This window comes from Scyliorhinus canicula, chromosome 11, assembly GCF_902713615.1.
Source record: "Scyliorhinus canicula chromosome 11, sScyCan1.1, whole genome shotgun sequence".
In the NCBI taxonomy this organism is placed as follows: domain Eukaryota; kingdom Metazoa; phylum Chordata; class Chondrichthyes; order Carcharhiniformes; family Scyliorhinidae; genus Scyliorhinus; species Scyliorhinus canicula.
In genome coordinates, this window is record NC_052156.1 from 165,322,725 (window position 1) to 165,345,390 (window position 22,666).

General features: G+C 47.3%; 1 protein-coding gene across 7 annotated transcripts in view; it reads right to left on the minus strand.

Annotated features, from left to right (window-relative positions):
* frmd4a (FERM domain containing 4A) overlaps positions 1-22,666 on the minus strand; it is a 734,343-nt gene that overhangs the window by 432,282 nt on the left and 279,395 nt on the right. Inside the window, exon 1 of one of the 7 annotated variants that reach the window (XM_038811943.1) lies at positions 15,541-16,041. The exons of 4 other annotated variants lie outside the window; for them this stretch is intronic. In XM_038811943.1, the coding sequence (XP_038667871.1) occupies positions 15,541-15,633 (93 nt within the window). In that variant the 5' untranslated portion in view covers positions 15,634-16,041. Of the gene's footprint in view, positions 1-15,540; positions 16,042-22,666 lie in introns of those variants that run through there. 2 more of the 7 variants (XM_038811944.1, XM_038811946.1) reach the window with 2 other exon arrangements.

Here is a 22,666-nt window from a genome sequence, read left to right on the forward strand (position 1 = left end):
TTGGAACGGTTGGCCAGCGGCAACCGGCGCCGAAGGGCCGGTGCGAGATAGCGTATGTGCAGAACCGCCGCCGTGGTTCCGCGCATGTGCAGACCGGCCGGCGTATTCTAGCGCATGCGCAGGGGGGTGTCCACGCCGGGCATTGCGGAGCCCTACAGGGGCCGGCGCGGAAGGAAGGAGTAGTGCCCCCACGGATCAGGCCCGTCCGCAGATCGGTGGGCCCCGATCGCGGGCCAGGCCACCGTGGGGGAGTCCCCCCCCCCCCCCCCCCCCCCATGCCCCCCCTCCACCCCGAGGACCGCACCAGCTGGCCTACCTGCCAGGTCCCACCGTGTGGGACCATGTCCAATCCACACCAGCAGCACTGGCCAGAAGCCGACAGCCGCTCGGCCCATCGGGGCCCGGAGAATTGCCGGGGGGGGCGCTGCCAACGGCCGCCGATCGGCGCGGTCCCCGCCCCCGGCCAAAAGCTGCCATCGGAGAATACGGCAGCCAGTGTCGGAGCGGCGGGTCGGGACTCACTCCGACCCTGGGGATTCTCCGACCCGGCAAGGGGTCGGAAAATCCCGCCACAGATTTCTGGAACAATAGCCTCTGGGTTACTAGCACATAACCACTATACTACCATTCCAACATATCTAGCTCATGATTGCTCCCTGATCCCAAAATGTAATGAGGAATAACGACAGACTGTTTTCACACACTGCTGTTAAACTATTGCCTCTTTACTTCCCACGGTTGAGTACAGGCTGTGGTACAGTGGGTTCTAGTCTTGCCTCTTAGTCACAAGGTTCCAGGTTCAAGCCCCAAGCCAGGGTTTGACCCTACAAACCAAAGGCTGGCCAGGCAGTGCAGAGCTGGGGCAGAGGGGGTTTGCTGTGGGATCCCCTCTTCCATCCGCTGACCAATGTGATCTCCCATTGAAGCCACCCCAGAAAACCCGTGGGTGGTGCTGCTCTTCCAGCGGCAACAGAGAATCCCAATGTCAAAGAATTCCGGCCTGTCAAGAAGTGATAGTCTATAACTGCTCTTAAAGGTACTTCATGCTCAATATTATGGGATGGTTAAGTACGGTCTATACTCTGCCTATTACAAACAACTGAAGGAACCAACCCGCACCTGGAAATCCAGAAATGTCCACTGTTAGATATGATTCTGTGATTGGGCAGCACTTGTTGAACAACCCCAAGTGCGCTAACAACCAATTAAAAATAATCAGATGAGTTCACAACGTGGCTCATTTACATGGAAGCCATACACAGGGACCCAGTTCTCTGCAAAAGAAAAAACAATATGTTCAAGCCTTGCATCTTTTTTGAATGACCCTAGAGCTTGGGGTACTTAGCGCTCCCTATTCCTTTTGCCATGGCAACACGTCAGTCAATCAGAGTTGACTTGCCAACTGATCGGCACTTTTTCTTCTGTGCTATAGATTATTGTGATGGTTTAAAACTTGCATTTGTCCCGATGAGTGCAATGCAAAATGCTTTGACAATGTGTCTCTTGGCAACAATATTCAAGTTCCGTACGACCAAATGAATGACTTAAGTTGTGCAATCCCTTCCATGACCACTAGAGGTCGCAAAGTGCTTACAGCCAATGAGATACTTTGGAAGTGCAGTCACTGTTGTAATGTAGGACACATGGCAGCCAATTTGTGCACAGCAAGCTCCCAAAAACAGGAATGTGATAATGACCAGGTTCTTTTCTAATGTTGTTTGGGGGATAAATGTTGGTCAGAACAACAGGACGAACGCCCCTGCTCTTTATCGAAATATTGTTTTGAGATCTTACACGCCCAACTGAGCAGCCAGATGGGGGCTCGGTTTAACTACAAATTAATATTCATCATCATGGTACATAAATATTTTTTAAAAGGTAACTTGAACAAGGTGATTTCTTTCAGCTTTTATGCAAGTTACATGGTTTTAAAAATCTGTTTAGTTGATATACATTTCCAAACTGCATGGTGAAAAAGTTGACATGGATAAGACCATAAGACATCAGAACAGAATTAGGCCACTCGGCCCATCGAGTCTGCTCCGCCATTCAATCATGGCTGATATTTTCTCATCCCCATTCTCCTGCCTTCTCCCCATAACCCCTGATACCCCGTATTGATCAAGAACCTATCTATCGCTGTCTTAAAGACACTCAGTGATTTGGCCTCCACAGCCTTCTGCGGCAAACAGTTCCACAGATTCACCACCCTCTGGCTGAAGAAATTCCTCCTCATCTTTGTTTTAAAGGATCGTCCCTTTAGTCTGAGATGGAGCCCTCTGCTTCTAGTATTTCCTACAAGTTGAAACAGTCTTTCCACGTCCACTCTATCCAGGCCTCGCAGTATCCTGTAAGTTTCAATAAGATCCCCCCTCATCGTTCTAAACTCCAACGAGTACAGACCCAGAGTCCTCAACCGTTCCTCATACGACAAGCTCTTCATTCCAGGGATCATTCATGTGAACCTCCTCTGGACCCTTTCCAAGGCCAGCACATCATTCCTTAGATACGGGGCCCAAAACTGCTCACAATGCTCCAAATGGGGTCTGACCACAGCCTCAGAAGCACATCCCTGGTCTTGTATTCTCGCCCTCTCGACATGAATGCAAGTGTGAGGTTAGTGGAATCATTCCAGTGGCAAACATTTTGCAAGATTTTTGTCCATAATTTCATCTGGACAATTTTGATTAACTCCTATATAAAAAAAATTAAAGGGGCCAGCAGCTGTAACACATGGCCAGGAAATCTGAATGAAAATTTTAAGGAGCAGTTTGGCACAGTTAATTGATGAGAACGATCAAGCAGGCCTTGTGGAGTGATTTCTACACAAGATTAAAGTACGCAGTCAACAGTGAAGCCTTTTTGATCCCGGTTTAGCAACATATGATTCATCACAGAGTTTTATCAAAAGCGCTGCAGGCCCATACCCAGCACACAGCACATCAAATACACCATTCAGTCCCCCTCAAGCCACACTCAGCTGCTCAAACAAAGAGCTCAAATGTTAGCGACAGTACAAAGTTCTACGCTGTCCTGTCGACAGAGGAAGTTCCCTCGACTAATGGACTGATTTTGAGTAACGGAATCTGGGTTTAATGGCTGTTTATGTCAGGGAATGATGATGTACATTAGGTCATCATAACTCTGGCAAGACAAGAAGGAGCACACAGAAAATGAAGTGAAAATCGCTTATTGTCGCGAGTAGGCTTCAATGAAGTTACTGTGAAAAGCCCCTAGTCGCCACATTCCGGCGCCTGTCCGGGGAGGCTGGTACGGGAATTCAACCGCGCTGCTGACCTGCCTTGGTCTGCTTTTAAAAGCCAGCGATTTAGCCCAGTGTGCTAAACCAGGAGAAAGGTTCACAGGTCAACCTCCACCGTCCTGTGACCAGAATATAGCGTTATTCACCACACTTCACAGCCACAAATATTTACCGAAAGGTGTTTGTATTTGATCTAAGAAGCAATATTAATCCAATTAGTCCCATCCTCCCTCCCCTACAGCTCTGCAATCTTTTCCTGCTCCAAGTATTTATCTAATCCCCTTTTTAAAGCTGCAACTGATCCTGTATCCCGCACCCAAACCTTGGGGGGGGGGGGGGGGGGGGGGGGGGGGGGGGGGGGGGCAGTGCTGGATGGAGAGCGATGATGGGTATTTTTTCTCCCTCTGCCATGTTGCCGCCTCTCTTGGAGGATGTGACCTCAGAGCTCATCTCTTTAGTACACGCCCACCGATTGACATCAAGAACGAATCCTGCAGTGAGCGTGTCGTTGGACCTCGTCCCAAAAGAGTCTCCTCTCCACGATCGCTATTTCTGCCTCGGGGGGGGGGTGGGGGGAGCTCATGGCCCCAAATGCTCACCCCCACGACCCCCATCGGGGCAGGGGCCCACAATTTGGGGAAACCACCAGTTGAGGATAGAAAGCTGATCAAATGGCAGGAAAAACGCTTGAAATTTCCCCCCTGCTCCCAAGGAAAAAATCAAATCCTATTCAAAATAAAGGGGTTAATACTATGAAGGAGAATGCAGGGAGCCAATGACCTACAAATTAATTTAATTTACTGAGGCCCCATTCTTGCCCTGAATGAGGTATCCGACTGGCAATGTGGGGCGCCCTCATCGAGTTGGAGCGAGTTCAGGATGGTAAGGACAGGTGGAAGACACGGCTATCCACACGAGGGTCTCCCCTCACTGGGTGGGTTCAGGATGGTAAGGACAGGTGGAAGACACGGCTATCCACATGAGGGTCTCCCCTCACTGGGTGGGTTCAGGATGGTAAGGACAGGTGGAAGACACGGCTATCCGCACGAGGGTCTCCCCTCACTGGAACCATTATGGTCGCTGGGCTCCAGCTGTGATCACTGGCAGTCCCTTGGAGGGGTTTCTGAAGAGGGAGCAAAAGCTTCCTGGTTTCATTCTTCTCAGCCCCACCTTCGGACCAATAGCTCCCACCTCAGCCCCTGGAGTCGGTGATCAACCCCCCCCCCCCCCCCCCCCTCTCCCCCGGGAATGCTGGAGAGGATTCCACTGGCCCTCCAGTGTCGGAAGACCCGCCTCCCATCACTGATTGGACGGCAAGCCTACTCCTTGGCTTTCAATTGTTCATTCCTTTAAAAGTAGCGGTGGGTGTGTACGTAACACAGGTTCCAGAGCCAGTCCCCATGTCGGGCTCCTGACTTGCTGAATGAAAATTCAGTCCAACGGTTCAGATCAAGGACCTTTCATCTTTCAACTGAGGGCGGTGCTTTTCAGTGACCTGTTGTTAAATGCGTCGTGAAATGATGTACCTTGCTTTTCCAAGTGCATGCTGTGAGCCACTTATCATACCTTGGGCAGACAATGACTGACTGGCCTCCATTCTGCTTCAGCAGGAGGTGGTGTGGTAATAACTCGGATAAGATGCTCTTTGATTTTTCCTCGGTGAGAGTTGTCTGTAGCTTCAGGGGACTGAGTTACTAGCAGAACCTTGAAAGGCAGCTGCGGAGAAAGAATCTCCTTGAGGCTTGTAGCAAACAGCTAGAGATAAGGTCAGTGTGATGACTATTTCAACGATAAACTGGCAGTAGGATATGCGAAAGAACGAGGAAGGCCAAGTTTAATTCACAGGCGGGGTACTTGAAGCAGAATCACTGACAGACATTTTGAAATTCCGAGATTTGTATGAACCGAGATTTCCATTTTCATGAAACATCGGTTGCCGGGCAACCCATTTCTCACAGGTCAACACAGCTGATAGCGATCAGTGAATTAATTAAAGGCTGCCTGCGGAGGTGTTACTTTGAGGGAATTATAAACCATAATCCTATTAGGCTTTCTGACTGATAGTTTTCTTTCGCCCAATTATTTATTATTCTCCTTGTCGTCCTCTTCAGCAGTGTTTAACTCTCTGCTTGTGGAGGTGCTGACTTGTGACGTTCTGAGCCTGTCAAGATTCCACCAGCCCACTGGTAACTCGACTCAGCTGCCACACACTTCATATACGAGCACAGATAATGAGCTTCAGTTGGCAGACTGGCACATTCCAAGGACCAGGCTCTGTGCTGTGAGGATACACTGAAGCCTGGGGCAGCCACTGAAAAGGTCTGATAGTAAACGGCCAATTTATGCTCAGGTTGGAGTACATCGAGGGACTGGAACACGTGCAGAGCGCCTTGCGCTGAATGCTTAAAGTAATTTAAACGTAGGCCCAATTTGGGGAATTAACAATGGAAAATAAGGAAATGGCAGATGAATGGGGACAGGTATTTTGTATCGGTTTTCACCATGGAGGATGCCAGTAACATCCCAGATAGAGCTGGAAATCAGGAAATGGAAGGGAGGGAGGAACTCAGGAAAATTGCAATCACCGGGGAAGTGGCACTGAGCAAATTGTTGGATCTGAGGGCTGACAAATCCCCGGGTCCAGATGGACTTCACCCTAAGATCTTCAAAGACGTGGCTCGTGAGATTGTCGATGAGTTGGTTTTAATTTTCCAAAATTCACTCGATTCAGGGAAGGTTTCATTAGATTGGAAAATAGAAAGTAATTCCTTCATTCAAAAAGTGATGGAAAATGTTAGAAGCTATTGTTAAAGACATTGGGCGCGATTTAACTACAAATGGGAACGTAGTCCCATAGTGAGTGTGTTGAGCCGTGTGATTCCTGCCACTCACAGAGGAACGCCCCGCTATCAAACGCACCGGCAGGGAACGCGCGGCTAAGAGCACATATAGCCCCGTTTCTGCGCTGAGTAACTCCGCAAGCTGGAATTCCTCAGTGAAGCGAAAGATCGGGGTGCCAATTTTAAACGGCGTCTCGATCTATGGAACCCCCAACGCAAGCCCCGACTCCCCCCCTCCCCCCAAGCCCTAACTCACTATGAGGGGGTTCCCAAAACCTTCCCAACACCTGCGCAGGGAACCCCCAGCTCTATCGTCGCTGCACAACAAAGTGACAGCTTGGCAGTGCCGGTATGGCTCTCTAGCAGTGCCCCTGCCAGCTGGTAGTGCCCCGTGGCACTTTGGCAGTGCCAGACTGGCACCCAGGTGGCACTGCTAGGGAGCCAGTCTGGCACTCCCAGGGTGCCCAGATGGTACCAGCAGTGCCAGGATGCCACCCTTCCCAGAGTGCAAGCACCCGGGAGTCTCTGATTCTCTGAGAGACACCCACGAGTGCCATTCCCTCTGGTTCCCCTTTGTGGAGGCTAGTACTGAATGGCGCACCAAGGCAAAAGGGATAGATCCCAACCCCTCGGGTGCCTCGGGAAACTGCATATCAAAGTGAAACTAGCTGTCTCACTCGAATAGGCAGATTTGCCAAAAAGCGATCCCGGGGGCAGCACGGTGGCCTAGTGGTTAGCACAACCGCCTCACGGCGCTGAGGTCCCAGGTTCGATCCCGGCTCTGGGTCACTGTCCGTGTGGAGTTTGCACATTCTCCCCGTGTCTGCGTGGGTTTCGCCCCCACAACCCAAAAATGTGCAGAGTAGGTGGATTGGCCACGCTAAATTGCCCCTTAATAGAAAAAATAATTGGGGAATCTAAATTTATTTTTAAAAAAGCGATCCTGGGAGCGGGGTCTCTTGGCTTCTATCGGCCACGTTGCGCCGCGGCGCGCTGCTTTTCAGGCGTAATGTGGCCATTCGATCATGCCCATAATAACAGGGCACTTGGAACATTTCAAAGTAATCAGGCAGAGTCAACATGGTTTTGTGAAAGGAAAATCATGTTTAACCAAATTATTGGAGTTCTTTGAAAAAGTCAGATGTGCTTTGGATAAAGGGGAACCGGTGGATGTACTATACTGAGACTTCTAAAAGGCATTTGACAAGGTGCCACATCAAAGATTATTGCTGAAAATGCTCATGGTGCATGGATAGAAGATTGTTAACAGGAAACAGAGAGTAGGCATAAGTGGGTCTTTTTCTGGGGTGGGCAGGATATGATGAGTGGAGTGCCACAAATGTGGGAAAATGTGAAATTGCCGATTTTGCTAGAAATAATAAAAAATATTATCCAAGTAGAGATTGAAGAGTTGGAGTTGCAGGGGAATCTGCGGGTCCTGGTGCCTGCATTGTAAAAGCTTAGTCTGCAGGTGCAACAAGTAATTGGAAAAGCTAATAGAATGTTGCCATTTATTGTGAATCTGACTGCTTTCCATTTACACTGAGGCCTCCATGGCCTGTCCTCAGATAAGCTCAAACACATGGATCCCTCCAAACACTGGTTATCGAGTGTTAATGCAGCAAACTAACTAAGGCATGTATCTCCCAGTTCCATACCCAAAACCATGTTGCCTGTGATTCTAATTCATTCCAATTCATCCGCCCTGGTTAAGAAACAGCTCGGTTTTAATATTCTCAGCCTTGTTTTCAAACCTCTTCATAGTCTCACCCATCCCCATCTCGATGATCTCCTGTCCTTCCACCAGTGTGCACTCCTCTGATTCCAGTCTCGGCAATATCCAGTTCTAATCATTCCAGCACTGGCAGACCTGCCTACGGCTACGTGGGTGCTGAGCTCCTGGATTCCCTCCCTAAACCTCTCCAAATCTCGACCTCACTTTCCTCCTTTAGGACACTCCAGCTTACCAAACGCTTTCTGATCTGTCCCAATGTCTCCTAATGCAGCTCAGCATCGGATTTTGTTTTGACAGCGATGCGAAGAACGGCCTTGGGACATTTAATTTTGTTAACGGCGGTTCTGGATAAATGCAAATTGTTGTTATTGGGTGCGCCAACAAAGCGATCAGAGTTTGATATCTGAATGGTAATATTTCCACAGATTTAATTAGTTGATCCAGTATTGCAGTCTAAATAATCACACAACGGTTCCACGGCACCAATAGCTCTCCGTGAAGTATTGATAAACAGGGACTGCGATTCTCAACCAGTGAGCAACCGCTTCTGCTGCCAGGGTTATAAAAACAATTCCATTCGTATTCACCCCTGACCATCAACTCCCGGATCAATCATTCCCACTGCTAAAAACCAGGAACTGTGACAATCATTCATTTTTCTGCTCAGTTCTAATAGGTGATGACTGGCTGCCAAATCGTCACAACAATCTCCGTAATCACCCAAATCTAGACCGGGATCATCAACTCTCTTATACCCGTGAGGTATCATTTTTGTTCTAGCAATTAAAACGATTATTTCAAAATGCTCACTCGCTTAAACAAGGTCTGCATGACAGTTCACAGCCATAGGTTAGCGAACAATCTTTTTATAAGTCACGAATAACAAAGTATGACAGCTCTTTTCTGAGAATTAAATTGGAAAAACATAATTAATTCTTGAGAAGTTAACAAGTTCAGCTCTAAAAACCAAAGAGAGAATAAATATGGGCTTATGTTGTGTTTCGTCTCATCCTCAAGAGGTTCCTAAGTAAATACATCAAGTAAATACTTTCAAAGTGTGGGTACTGTGGTTATGAAGCCAAATGTGGTAACTAATGCATCGCAAAACGTCCCAATAGTAAGTCGGATAGATGGTCTGCTAATCTTATTTGTGGCAATGGGATTTTGTCCAGGATAGCTTGAGAACTCCCTGATCCTTTTTGAATAACACCAGGTAACCTTTCTACATCCAGCTGAGCAGACTGGTCCTTTATATTAATGTGTTAACTGAAAGGCAGTGCCTTAGAGAGAGTGCAGCACCCCCTCAGTGCTACACTGGACTGCCTGTCTAAATTGTAGGCAGAATTTTACAGGGAGTGAGTTGGTGGTGTCACTCTCCTTCCGAGGTGTACCAGCCATTCAGATGGCTGCTGCTGGGGCTGCAGCGGTCCCCAGCGTGGACCGTCACTGTGACCATATGGAAAGGTAACTGGGGAGGGGATATCGCTGGCGGACCCAGGTGAGGGGTATGAGGGCGTTTGGAGACCATGTCGGACGGGGAAGTGGGGGAGGGGAAATGTGGGGTGATCTAAGCATGGGGGGGGGGGGGGGGGAGGCCTCTGATGGAAGTGGGAGCCCATAAATAGGCGCATCCCCCTCCACCACCCCACATATCCGAGCAATGTTACCTGTCGGGTTTCCCACCCAACACTTGCCCCAACAAAATAGCAGCAGAGAAGCCAAGTGGCCTATAGGTGGCCATTAATTGGCCACTTAACGGTCTTAATTGGTACAAAAGTAGGCGGCCACCTGATGACCTTCCCCATCTCTGGTACAATTGTGGCGGGGGTGGGGGAAGGCGTACATGGATTCCAAAGGCTCCCTCACCTGTTCATAGAGGAGCATAAAATTCTGCCCTCTGTGTTTAAGTCCTGGACTGAAACTTGAAGTTTCAACCTACTGACTGCCATCTCAGAGTGATACTGACTGAGCCAACCTCTGAACCATATTATTAAATAAATTCTGAATATAGATTAAAGGTTTGCTTCTCTGTAAAAATGGCCAATGCTACTATTCCAGTTGATTGACAAAGGCATTTTCTCCAACTCTGTGTAACTTTTCGGGAACAATCGGGCGGGTTGGCTTTATCTCTGGGTTCAAATCCAAGCCACGATGATTGGAGGCTTTCACGCCACAATGTGAAATCTGGTTAAATCTCCATCGAATACTCAGTGACTGAGTTTATTACAAATTGGCAACGTCAGTCCAAGAGGCCTCTGGCAAAGATGCTGTGCGCGATTGAGAAAACATGTTGGAATTCGGGATTGAGTCGAGTCACAACTCAGAGAACGCTTGCACCTTCGAGCGTTGTGTCTTGTTATATTATACTTTGTGGTAATATGTCGTTATTCTTTGTCTTGAGATCCCGGATGGTTTGATAGGTTAGATAAAAAGAAACCACTAATCTTTAACCTGAAGCAAAATTGATTTATTGAATAACGATTAAATTAAATAGAGTTTGCACACTCTACAGAGCTATAACTATTAATAAAGTAAGTTGGGTCTGTTAAACAGTAATCTGGAATTAACTAATGATGTCCACGTGCTGCTTTTATCTAATCTAAACTAGTCCTTGATCTGTGATCAATTTCTATCCTCTGCTAACACAACTGACTACCCAAGATTCCCTGAGGTCTGATATTTATACTGGGAACTGGTGTTGCCCTCTAGTGTTTGAGTTACACCGAGATGTAATAATTAACCCTTCACTGGTATACCTATACACATATCATTACATGCCTGACCTGGGAATCTTTCCTGCCAGTGCTCCACGTCAAACGTGCCTCAGTTAGGACAATCCTGCCCCCAAGTCAGAAGGTTTCAAATTCAAGTTCCACTCCAGAGATTAGAGAACACAATGCGGGCTGAAACCTTAATGCACTATTGAGAACTCTCTTTTTCAGATGAACATATGAATGAGGAGCAGGAGGAGGCCATTCAGCCCCTTGAGCCTGCCCCACCATTCAATACAATCATGGTGGATCTGATTGGAACCTCAACCCCACATTCCTGCTGACCCCCCGATAACCTTTCACCCCCGTTGTTAATGAAGAATCTATCTGGCTCTGCCTTAAAAATACTCAAAGATTCCGCTTCCACGAATGAGGAAGAGAGTTCCAGGCAATCACCACCCTCTGGGAGAAAATACTTCTCCTCATCTCGGGCGACCGTTCATTTTTAAACTCTGCCAAAATGGACAATTTGCTGAAACAATGGAGGACATTACACCTAGCACCAGAAAGGAAGGAAATGTTAGCCATCAAGTCATAGAAATAATACCTTGCCAACTTGGAAAATGCTTTCATCTGCTAAATAATTCAAGGAAGTAACAAAAGATATGCAGAAGTCAGAATTCTCTGGTCCGCCAGCAGCCATTACCGGTGCGGAGCGCCTTCCACCGGCAGCGGGATTCTCCGTTCCCACAGCCGGCCAATTTTCCCATTGTGGCCACCGCGGGAAACCAGCGGGCGTGGGCGCGCTGCCGGCAGACCAGGGTATCCCGCTGACGGAGAATCCCGCTGAAAGTGTATTGAAGGAAGTAGTACAAAAACTGAAGCATCGGAAGTGGGCCCGACTTGGGGCCCTGATGAGATGCTTAAAGCCAAGAGCAGAGTAGGACCGGAGATGCTGATGAAGCCCCACAGGGTTAATCAGAGAGGCTGGAGTGAGGATCACATTGAAACGCTTCATATATTCCATCGTAGAAGAGGGGAGACAGGATGTGTAGGAACTCCAGGGGCACCTGTTTACTTTGCTATGCCAGGCAGGTGTTTGCTGGAGGGCTCTTGAGGAGATACAGAGCTATGAAAGTACTCCTTGTGGGTTCCAGAAAGGATATGGCATGCTGACAAGATCTTCACACTGCGATTGCCGCTAAAAAGTGCTCTGTGTGTAAATTGGGGCCTTTAACAAATTAGTATTTTCTGCATCATACAGAACTCTTAAGAGATTAGCGAAGACTCTTGGCTCTGCAGAAAGGCAATTTGTAAAGTCTCTGGCAGGGTCAGGGCCACTTGGTTTAAGCTGCCACGTTGACATTCCTCAGTTGGCAGGGTGGTGTCTTGAACCCTCCCCCACCCCCCCCAACTTATCAGTGCACGTGTTTAGGATGGGTCAGGAAATGGGTCAAAAAAAAAGGAAATGGCCCAGAGTGATTCTCCATTATGAAGGGAGCTGGCAGGGCCATGGAGGGCTCCTCGCTACACCGGCTGCCGATACGGGGCCTTGTACTTCCGGCGGCGGCCCCGTGCAACATGGCGGATCCACACTGCGGGGGGCCCCGACAATATTGGCGAGACCGTGTGTGCCCGCCAATCGGTGGCCCCCGATCGCGGGTCTGACGCCCCATTCCCCGCCCGGCTCGATTTCGGCACGGAGAATCCCATCCATCGGCTCTCCTGATTTTATTTCCTCCATCATTGGCGGCCGAGCCTTCAGTTTCCTGGGGCTTAAGCTCTGAAATTCCCTCCCTAAACATCCCCACCTCCGCTCCTTCCTTCTACCCTTTAAAATGCTCATTAATACCCTCTCCCTTGGCCAACGGGTCATCTACGCCTCTTTAGCAAGGCATCATTGTGTCTGTCCCCCCCACCCCCCCCCCCACCCATAATTCTCCTGAACCTTGGGAATTTTATGACGTTAAGAATGCTATATAAATGCAGGTTGTTGTTGTGGAAGGTTTCAAGTCGAATATGAACTGGGATCCAACAATTCTAACTTGCACAAGTTGACAGTGATTACACGACAGACGGGAATGGGGACGTTGGCAGTTTGATTAGTGTGCAGTGTCTTTGGGAAAATCCCAATTGTTCACTGCTTGGAAAGTGAAGAACCGTGAGCTAAAGAAACTGCTCGAAACCCCGACAACCCATCTAGCTCCTTTAACCAGAGGTACTTGGTGGTGATCCATTACCATAACCTTATTTGGCATCCAAGGTGTGACTTGCAACTTTAAGAAGCTTGAGGCATTATTGAAACTGCTTGTTAAATCAGGATAAATGCAAGAGTGGCAAATTTCAAATGATCACAATAATTTATACGACTGGGGAAAAGTGATTATTTGGTACCAATCAGCAGCCTTCTCTCCTGTAGTATTTATATATGTAGCTTCCTTTACACTCAAATGTGTCACACTGCCAACCCAACTGACTGTCTTAAATTAATTAGCAGCCATCATTTTTAGCACACTGAGGGTTATTTAGAAAACTTTGTCCAATCACAAATCACATCTAGAGTTGGACACTGCTTTTGAGTTTTGCAAGCACGGACTGCTTGGGTACGGTCTATACTTTGCCTGATTCAAACAGTAGCTGGGACATGCTGTTTGTCACGATACGCCAATCATTGGGACGTACAGCCTACTAACTAGAACATAGACTGATGTACCATTGTGCCCTCTCTTATCTATGACCAGTTCTACACAGTGTGAATTGGCCAAATTATCAGGCAAATTGTTACAAGCAGTTTTGAGCAGGTTTCCCACAAGGACTCTTCCACATTTCAAAGACCATGCAGAACTTGCACATTGATAACAATGCTGTGTCCATCTGCTCATTTAACATTGTTACCCTTCTCCCCGATGTTCCACTAAAGGAAGGCACAGATATTTGTGCTCCAGCAGTGTACCACGGCGATCTGGACCCGCCACCATTGTGTGAATCAGTATTCAGTGAGCTTATGGACTCAGCAACTCACACAGTTGGGTTCAGCTTTAACAACACCACGTACGTCCAAATGGTGTTGCCATGAGATCCCCTCTACACCCAACTCTCACAAACATCTTTGTTGGGTTCCTTGAGAAGTGTGTCTTTGCTGGAATCGCACCTAACCTCCTACCCCTCGCATATTTCCGATTTGTGGGTGAGACATTTGCTATATTTACATTTACAGCAGCAGGCGGTAATTTCCTTGTATATCTTAATGGGCATAAACCTGCGCTTAAATTCACCATAGAGTGGAACCATCAAATGAACTCCCTTTCCTTGACGTACTAATTGACAAATCTGCCGGGGGTTCGCTACCACAACCTGCCGTAAGTCCACCTTCACTGGTCGATACACCTGTTGGGAATCCACGCACTATAAGGTTGGCATTATCGGCAACCTCGCAAACAGAGCCTGAGCCATTCACCCACCATGTAATGGCAAGCTCGATCAAGTCATTTTACGCTGTAAATCACATAAACGCATAAATGGGCCTAAGGCCTTTGACCCTGAAAAGTGGCCACTCTTCCTCAGCTGTTGCTTCTCCTGACATTGGTATTCCTGATGAGTGCTGGGTGAAATGTTTTGACAAAATATCTTTTTTCATCCATACTCAGGTTCTGTATTACCAAAGAACTAATCTTCACTCATTAATGCTCTTAATTATTTTCACCTCGATGGAAACTCTCCCTTGTTGAATTGATTTTTCGCTGCGTTACTGACAGCATTATCGGGGAAGTGTTCCAAAGAAAGAGTCAAGATAGTAATTCACAACCTCAGACAAGCACCAGATGAACATGCTACATACCCAATCTGCACGGCTGCATTGGGAAACGAAAGGTTCTCCATTCTGTCTCAGTGATGTTACTTGGACAGATCATGATATTGACCCTAATCCTACCATGGCTTCCCAACAAAAGTCGAAGCTTTAAAGATTGTGTTTTGTTTTTCCCAATTTATGCTTTGATTTTGGACGGATAATTGAGAGTGTCTGAACAACAAAGTATTTCCGCCTAGACTTTGCAACCTCTTTAAAGATTTCCTTAATTCCACTGCTTTCTGAACCCTGTTGTATAATAAGATAGTGCCCAGTGTCGATGAGGACCGTGCCGTGTCTGTCAGATAGTGGATGACTTTTATCAGCCAATCATCTCTTGGGAAATTGACTGCGGCATTAAGCAATGCAGATGATGAGAATTCAGAGACATGTTGCCAGCAGCTGTGCGGGCTCCATAATTACAATAACAAACATTGCACAGTGCATGCTGTTAATATAATGGGACAATATTTGGGAACGCAAGTCTTCAGAAATTCCAACATCAGGTCATTTAAAAAGGGGAAAGAAGGTCACTGCCTGAGAAAGTGTGCAAGTTGTTGTTTTCGACAAATGGGATTGTGGAAGCAGAGTTTGGCCAGGTAGAAGGGGAGAAGTGTTGCTGTCAATTTCTAATCAAGGAGCTCCACAATTAAAACATCCATTCATATCATGTTAATTGGACAGACTAGATGCCATCACCATCGTGATTAATCTGCACATTAATTATTTTCCCAATATTATATTCCTGGATGGGGAGTTGCCTCCGGCACTCTGTGATACAGGAAACAGGGTTCGAACCAAAAGACTGATCTCTTTCTCACATCCATTCAGTACTCCAATGCTCATTTTCGCCTTCCGCAGCCAATGCCTGTCACCGTACGGTTCAATTTACACTCTGCAAAGCAAAAACAAAATAACCAAGAGACGGTTCGGTTTATTCGAGCTCGATGAAAGGCTGCACGTCCACGCCTGATGTTTCTCTACATCCTCGAAACAAACGGTAAATTGCTTCATCAAATCCTGCAGTAATCTGCAGATGTTTGGTGTGGTAACCGGGACCAGATGTAATATGTACTGACAGCCTTAATACTGTAGCAGAAATATGTTTAATATTGACTCGCTACTCAGGGAATGAATCCTCTTACCTTTTCACTGCCTCCCCTTTTTAACGTTCCGTACGGAATTTTGAACAGGAGTCTCCTCGCCCTTCCAGGCGTTACTGCAGCCTGTACAACCATTCTGCAGGCTCGAGACGATAAGGACAAAAAAAAAGGCAACAAGAAATTCAGCAACTTCCGAAGCCGGTATCCACACCAGATTCCTCAAATTCCAAGGCTGAGTATGTGGGGTTTTCAGTCCGCCAACAGGACGTACTCGCTGGGGCTCCTTCCCACCCCGTCGACTTCAAAGAGAAGATTTGAAAACACCTCCTCGGAGGGTTTGCTCCGTGCTGTAAACGCTCGGCTTTCGTCTTCAATGCAGCTCAGCTTCAGAGCAGCAATGAGCTCAAGGAAAACAAAAGCATTTGGGAGAGGAACACTCGCAAAATGTCAAGTTTAGTTTTTAACATGAGTGGATGGTGACAGGGTCAGCTGTCTAATCTGCCTCTATCGGTGCTAATGGTGTACCGTGTGATACAGGACTCCCCCTGGTTTGTTGCAAGTCAGGTCACATGTCCATTTCAGGAAGAATATCTGATCTATCACCATCTGCTGCCGAGATTATTGCTAAATCATCGCAGCCACTGATCTTTACAAGACCACAGCACAGCAAAGCGGTTTCTGATGTCAGAAAACTTAAGAGGTACACAGGCACAGCTTCAGTTTTCCATGGAGGCTGTAACCTAATTGCAGGGCAAAATCAGATGCAATGACTTCAATTCTGAGCCAGCAACGATTGAGATCCACCGCAAACGACTCACTCCACTCAACTTTCAGCCTCTTGCCTACAAGGAGGCAACAAGCTACAACGCAGGCAAAAGAAAACTCAGATCATATTTCCACATTATGCAAAATTATTTTATTTCTTTCAGTGATTAGTGTTGTTGCAAGCGGTAGCTGTCAGGCCAAGTGGTGCAGCACAATATATTAATCTCTGTAACATTACTGCAAAAACATGTGACATAAAATCTTAATCTGCTGTTTTCTGATGGAATAAAAACACTCCCCTCCCCAGGTTTTTGAAAGTAGAAGCAAACAAAGAATTCTATTCAATGCAAGAAGATAAATAATAGCAAAGGATGAAGGTTCTAATGAAACGACAAGATGCACATATTCGTCCTGTCATAGCTCCAGGGCTGCAATGCACTGTCTGTACAATGACATCCATTTCATACCATGCTAGCTTTAAGTAAAAGATCTGTCAGTGTGGATTACCAAACCAATCTTCAATGTCATTTTTTTTAAAAAATTACGTTATTAAAGTTTATACCAAAATTTATCAAAGAAGCAACTACAGACCTTTGTTAGCCTTTGTTTCTGTTTCACGATAAATCCACAAAGCATAAGAGACATCATTTTTTTACTCATTAACAAGACATGGGCCTCACTGGCTGGGCCAACGTTTACTGCCGACTGCTAACCGCTCTTGGGAAGGCGATGGTGAGCTGCCTTCTTCATCTGCTGCTGTCCATGTGGTGTAGGTACACCCACTGTGCTATTAGTGAGTCTGGCAGCATCTGTGGCAACAGAAACTGAGTTAATGGTTCGAGTCTGTATGAATCCTCTTCATAACAGGCCCGAAACGTTAACTCCATCTCTCCCTTCACAGGGGCAGGCAGACCTGCTGAGTCTCTCATAGAAAGATAGAACGATAGCAGGAGGAGGCCATTCGGCCCATTCAGCTTGTTCTGCCATCCAATATGATCATGGCTGATCCTCGATCTCAATAACATATTCCTGTTTTCTCCTGGATGCCATTAAGATCTAAAACATTATCTATTTCTTTCTTGAATACATTCATTGACTTGGCCTCCATAGCTTCTGTGGTAGAGAATTCCACAGGTTCACTACCTTGTGAGTGAAGAAATATTTCTTCATCTCAGTCCTAAATGGTTTAACCCGTATCCGGAGACTGTGTCCTCTTGTTCCAGACTCCCCAACCGGGGAAAACATCCTCCCTGCATCTAGTCTGTGCGGCCCTGTAAGAATTTTGCACATTCTAATCAGACCTCCTCTCATCCTTCTAAACTCTGGTGAATACTGTCCCAGGTGAACAAATCTTTTCTTAGGGCAGTCCCGCCAACCCCAGTATCAGCCACGTGACCTCTGCTCCACTCCCTCTGTGGCAAGTATATCCTTTCCTAGGTAGGGAGACCAAAACAGCACACAGTAATCCAGGTGTGGTCTCACCAAGGCTCTGTATAACTGCAGTAAGACATCTCTACTTCTGAACTCAAATCTCTCTTGCAATGGAGGCCAGCATGCCATTTGCCTTGCTAACTGTCTGCTGCACCTGCCTCTCCTCTCTCATTAACCGCTGCACAAGGCCACCCAGATCCCTTTGTCCATCCACACTTCCAATATATCACCACTTAAATAAAACTCTTCCTTTCTGTTTTTCACAGCAAAGTGGATAACTTCACATTTTGCCACGTTGTACTACATCTGCCACATGTTTGTCCACTCACTCAATTGTTTTACATCACACTGCACCTCCTTGCACCCTCCTCACAACTCACAATTCCGCCCAGTTTTGTGTCATCAGCAAACGTGGAAATGTTACATTTGGTTCCCTCATCCGCGTCATTTATATATATCATGAACACCTGGGGCCCAAGCTCTGATCCCTGCGGAACCCCACTAGTCACTGTCTGCCACTCGGAAAAAGACCCATTTATTCCCACCCTCTGTTTCCTGTCTGTCAACCAATTCTCGATCCATGCCAATACATTACCCCCTATCCCCTGCACTTTAATTTTGTTCATCAATCTCTGATGAGGGATCTTATCAAAAGTCTTCTGAATGTCCAAATACACCACGTCTACTGGTTCTCCCTTATCTATTCTACTAGTTACATCCTCAAAAAATACCCGTAAATTTGCTGAGCATGATTTGCGTTTCACAAATCCATGCTGGCTTAGTCCAATCCCATTAATGCTTTCCAAATGTTCCGAGGGTCGGTGCTGACTCGCTGGGCTGAATGGCTTCCTTCTGCACTGTAGGGATTCTATGGTTATCATCTCTTTTATAATGGACTTCAGCGTCTCCCCCATTATTGATGCCAGGCTAGCCGGCCTGTAATCCATCACACCCCTGACTTGTGCCTTGTAGGTGATGGACAGGCTTTGGGGAGTCAGGGGATGGGTCACCTGCAGCAGAATCCGCAGCCTCTAACCTGCTCATTACTATTTATGTGGCTGGTCCAGTCCAGTGACCCCTAGGATACGTTTAGCGGAGGATTCAGTGATGATGCGATTGAATATCATGGGGAAGTGGTTGGACACTGTTGCTGGAGATGGTCACTGCCTGTCACTTGCCATTTATCAACCAAAGCTGAATGTTGTCCAGGTTTTGCTGCATGCAGGCGCAGATTGATTCACGGGGGGCACAGTGGCACAGTGGTTAGCACTGAGTCCTCACTGCCCCAGGGACCCAGGTTCAATTCCAGCCTTGGGTCACTGTTTGTGTGGAGTTTACACTTTTGCCCCGTGTGTGCGTGGGTTTCCTCCGGGTGCTCCAGTTTCCTCCCACAGTCTGGAGATGTGCAGGTTCGGTGGAGTCACAGGGATAGTGCGGAGGAGTGGGCCTGGGTACAGTGCTCTTTCAGAGGATCGGGGCAGACCAGATGGGCCAAATGGCCTCCTTCTGCAATGTAAAGATTCTATGGATAAGGAATTGTGAATGGAGAATTTGCCCCGGATTCCCAATGATTGTAATATTACTGTGGGACCAGCAGACCTAATTCAGCTTTCAATGATTCACCCCCCCTGTGGAGGGAGGGGGTGGGGTCCTTTAGTTAGGGGTCTCTGTGGGGGGGTTCCTTTAGTTAGGGGTCTCTGTGGGGGGTTCCTTCAATTAGGGGGTCCCAGGGAGTCTCCCTATTAAGGAAGACCCTGTGCTGGGTCTCCTATTAAGAGGGTCCCTGGTGGCTTCTCCCTATTAAGGGGGTCTCTTGGAAGGTTATCTTGTTTTGGGAGCCTCTAGGGAGCCGGGGGTATGGGGAGGGTCTGGTAGAGGCGGGGTGGGCAGATAGTGTATTATTGGGGGGTGGGGGGTGGCCCATGGATGGAGTTTGGGGACAACCCCCTGAAGGAGTTCTCCCCTTGGCCCACCGCGAGATCCACCGCATCAGGTTCAAGTTTGGTGGGTCCTGTGATAATCTCAACCTTGCCCCTCGGGATTACCACAGGTCCCACCAAACGTGAAGCTGACGTGCTGGGCCTCGCGGTGAGCCAAGGGGGAGCCTCAGGTTAAACCCCCACCAGTCAGCTCTCCCCCTCAAAGGGGAAAACAGCCTATGGTCATCTGGGACTATGGTGACTTTACTCTGGCAGCACAAGAGCTTCTGAAACTTCCCTCCACATCCCCCCCCCCCCCCCCCGCTCTCCTTCTCTTCACACATGAATGGTATTGATGAGAAGCCAAAGCAGATTTAATTGTAATTCATGATGTTAAGAGGTAAATAGATAATTTTAAAAAAACACAATAGCCTCAGCAAGTAGCACACAAAGATAAACGCGGACGTTTCCAAATACAAACATGATTTATTGTGAGAGGAATAATCAGAAAAGAAGGATTATCAGATTACGTCAATAAGCCACATGGAGATTTGCAAGAAAAATGTTAATGGGGATTAAGAATAATGCTTAAAGTATTTGCTTCACATTTCACGTTTTTGTTTCTGAGGCAATGTTATGGGAAATCTAAGGGTATTGACCACTCTAAATCTGGAATCATAGAATTTGCAGTGCAGAAGGAGACCATTCGGCCCATCAAGTCTGCACCAGCCCTTGGAAAGAGCATCCTACTTAAGCCCAGACCTCCACCCTATCATCATAACCCCACCTAACCTTTTGGAAACTAAGGGGCAATTTAGCGTGGCCAATCCACCTAACCTGCACATCTTTGGACTGTGAGAGGAAACCGGAGCACCCGGAGGAAACCCACGCACACACGGGGAGAAACTGCAGACTCCACACAGCCACCTGAGGCCAGAATTGAACCTGGGACCCTGGAGCTGTGAGGCAGCAGTGCTAACCACTGTGCCACCCTCTACCCAGAAGCTTCCCACAATAAGGATTAAACTGTCCACGGTACTGACAATGCTTCTGCATACTGCTGTGTCCTACTCTCGTGGAATTGTGATTAAACCTAATGCCTGCAGGATGTGGGTATTACAAATATACCCTGTGCATTGTGGTATCTCTAATCAATAAAAGCTGCTGGAGCATCATGAGTCATGAATGGAAAATAAATGTGTCAGCAGTTTGGGGGAGAAAGCCTCAAAGAGCTGGTCATAATGAACTCAACCTATAACAGGATTACCAAATGTCTGTAACATGATCCGCTTCCCAAATGTGGCTTGAAGACACGTCTCCAGTTACATGTCTTTCTCATGTGTAAAGTGAAAAATCATGGGACATATTTTGTGGGGAATGAAACATTGCAATTGGCCAGAAAATGTTACAAACGACGTTGACTGCGCAATCCTTGAGGAAACCAATCTTTTTCCCAATCTTTTTTGAAGCATTACCATCGATGTGTTTCACAGCATGGGAATAGTGCAGAATTTAGAGGTCTGGGATAATCTAGACATTTTTGGGCCAACCCACATTCAGCTGAGTCACCATTTGCTGCTTGCTGAAACCCAGGGATTAAAGTGTTGAGGGATGGATTCATTCCTCCATTATAGGACCAGAAAAATAAATTTCAATCAAATGTGCAAAGTCTTTTTATGCAAATGTCTGATACCCATTCTCTAAAATATTTTTCTCCACATGAAGAGCAACATAAAATGTAATTTGTTGCCTACTTAGCTGTAATGTTTCACAAGTTCTCAGTAATGTACAATTATTTGTAACATGGTTGTCTTTCAGCTGTGTGGTTATACATTGCACATTGCCCTTCAGCCAACTCAAAATCAATACGGTTTCATCTGCTCAAGGAATTTATTTTCTCTGCAGAATGCCAGATTTGACAAGGGAAAGCTTCAGTGATTACTGGCAAAACTGAACCTTCAATCACACTTGTGTAAGTGGTCGTACGTCCAATCTGTGTATCACATGGTGACAGATTACTGCACTATTGTCTGTCACCACAGACTGTATGGGAAGTTAACCCTCTTTCTTGTCCATCTGGATTGTGATTTATAACTGACCATCGGGATGTGTCTGAAAGCACTGATGGTCAAGTCCTGGCAATTTGTCCCTTTGTCATTCTCGCCTCTGAATGTCAATTTGAGCTGTACTCTGGGGATATGGAGGCTGGAGCTGGAACCAGCTCTCTTTGAGGTGATGTGCCAATGCTACCATAACGATAGTGTGTGAAGTATTTTTTTAATAAAGCCGGCATTTCTAGATGAACAATAATGCCTTTAAAAGTTTGGCTTGTAGGACAAAATGGCTGAAATCATCAGGGACCTGACTGCACATGAACCTCCTACCGAGGGCAAGACGTGTCACCCCGGCCATTCAGAGTGAACTGAGAGAATCTCCTGCCCTTTGTTAACTAGGAAGCCGACACCCAAAGCACAGAGTGCTACCGTGATGGAAAAGACAGATGGCGAGGTGAGTGAGATTTGGGGATTTCGGGCTTGGCTACTGACCTCCCGGAGATTTCACACGTGTGAAAATGAGAGGAACAGGGGCGGGATTCTGCGGGAACCGGCGGGGCGAGCAACTCTGGCGGAACCACTCCGGCGTCGGGCCGCCCCAAAGGTGTGAAATCCTCCGCACCTTCAGGGGCTAGGCCGGCGCCGGAGAGTTTGGCACCGTGCCGGCCGGCACCGAATGGCCTCCGGCGGCCAGTGTTAGTTAGCACATGTGCAGGAGCACCAGCGTGTGCTGGCGTCACCCCAGCGCATGCACAGGAGGGGGGGGGGAGGGAGTCTTCTCCGCGTCGGCCAACGTGGAGGACCACAGCAGCCGACGCGGAGGAACATAGAACGATACAGCGCAGTACAGGCCCTTCGGCCCTCGATGTTGCACCGACATGGAAAAAACTAAAGGCCATCTAACCTACACTATGCCCTTATCATCCATATGCTTATCCAATAAACTTTTAAATGCCCTCAATGTTGGCGAGTTCACTACTGTTGCAGGTAGGGCATTCC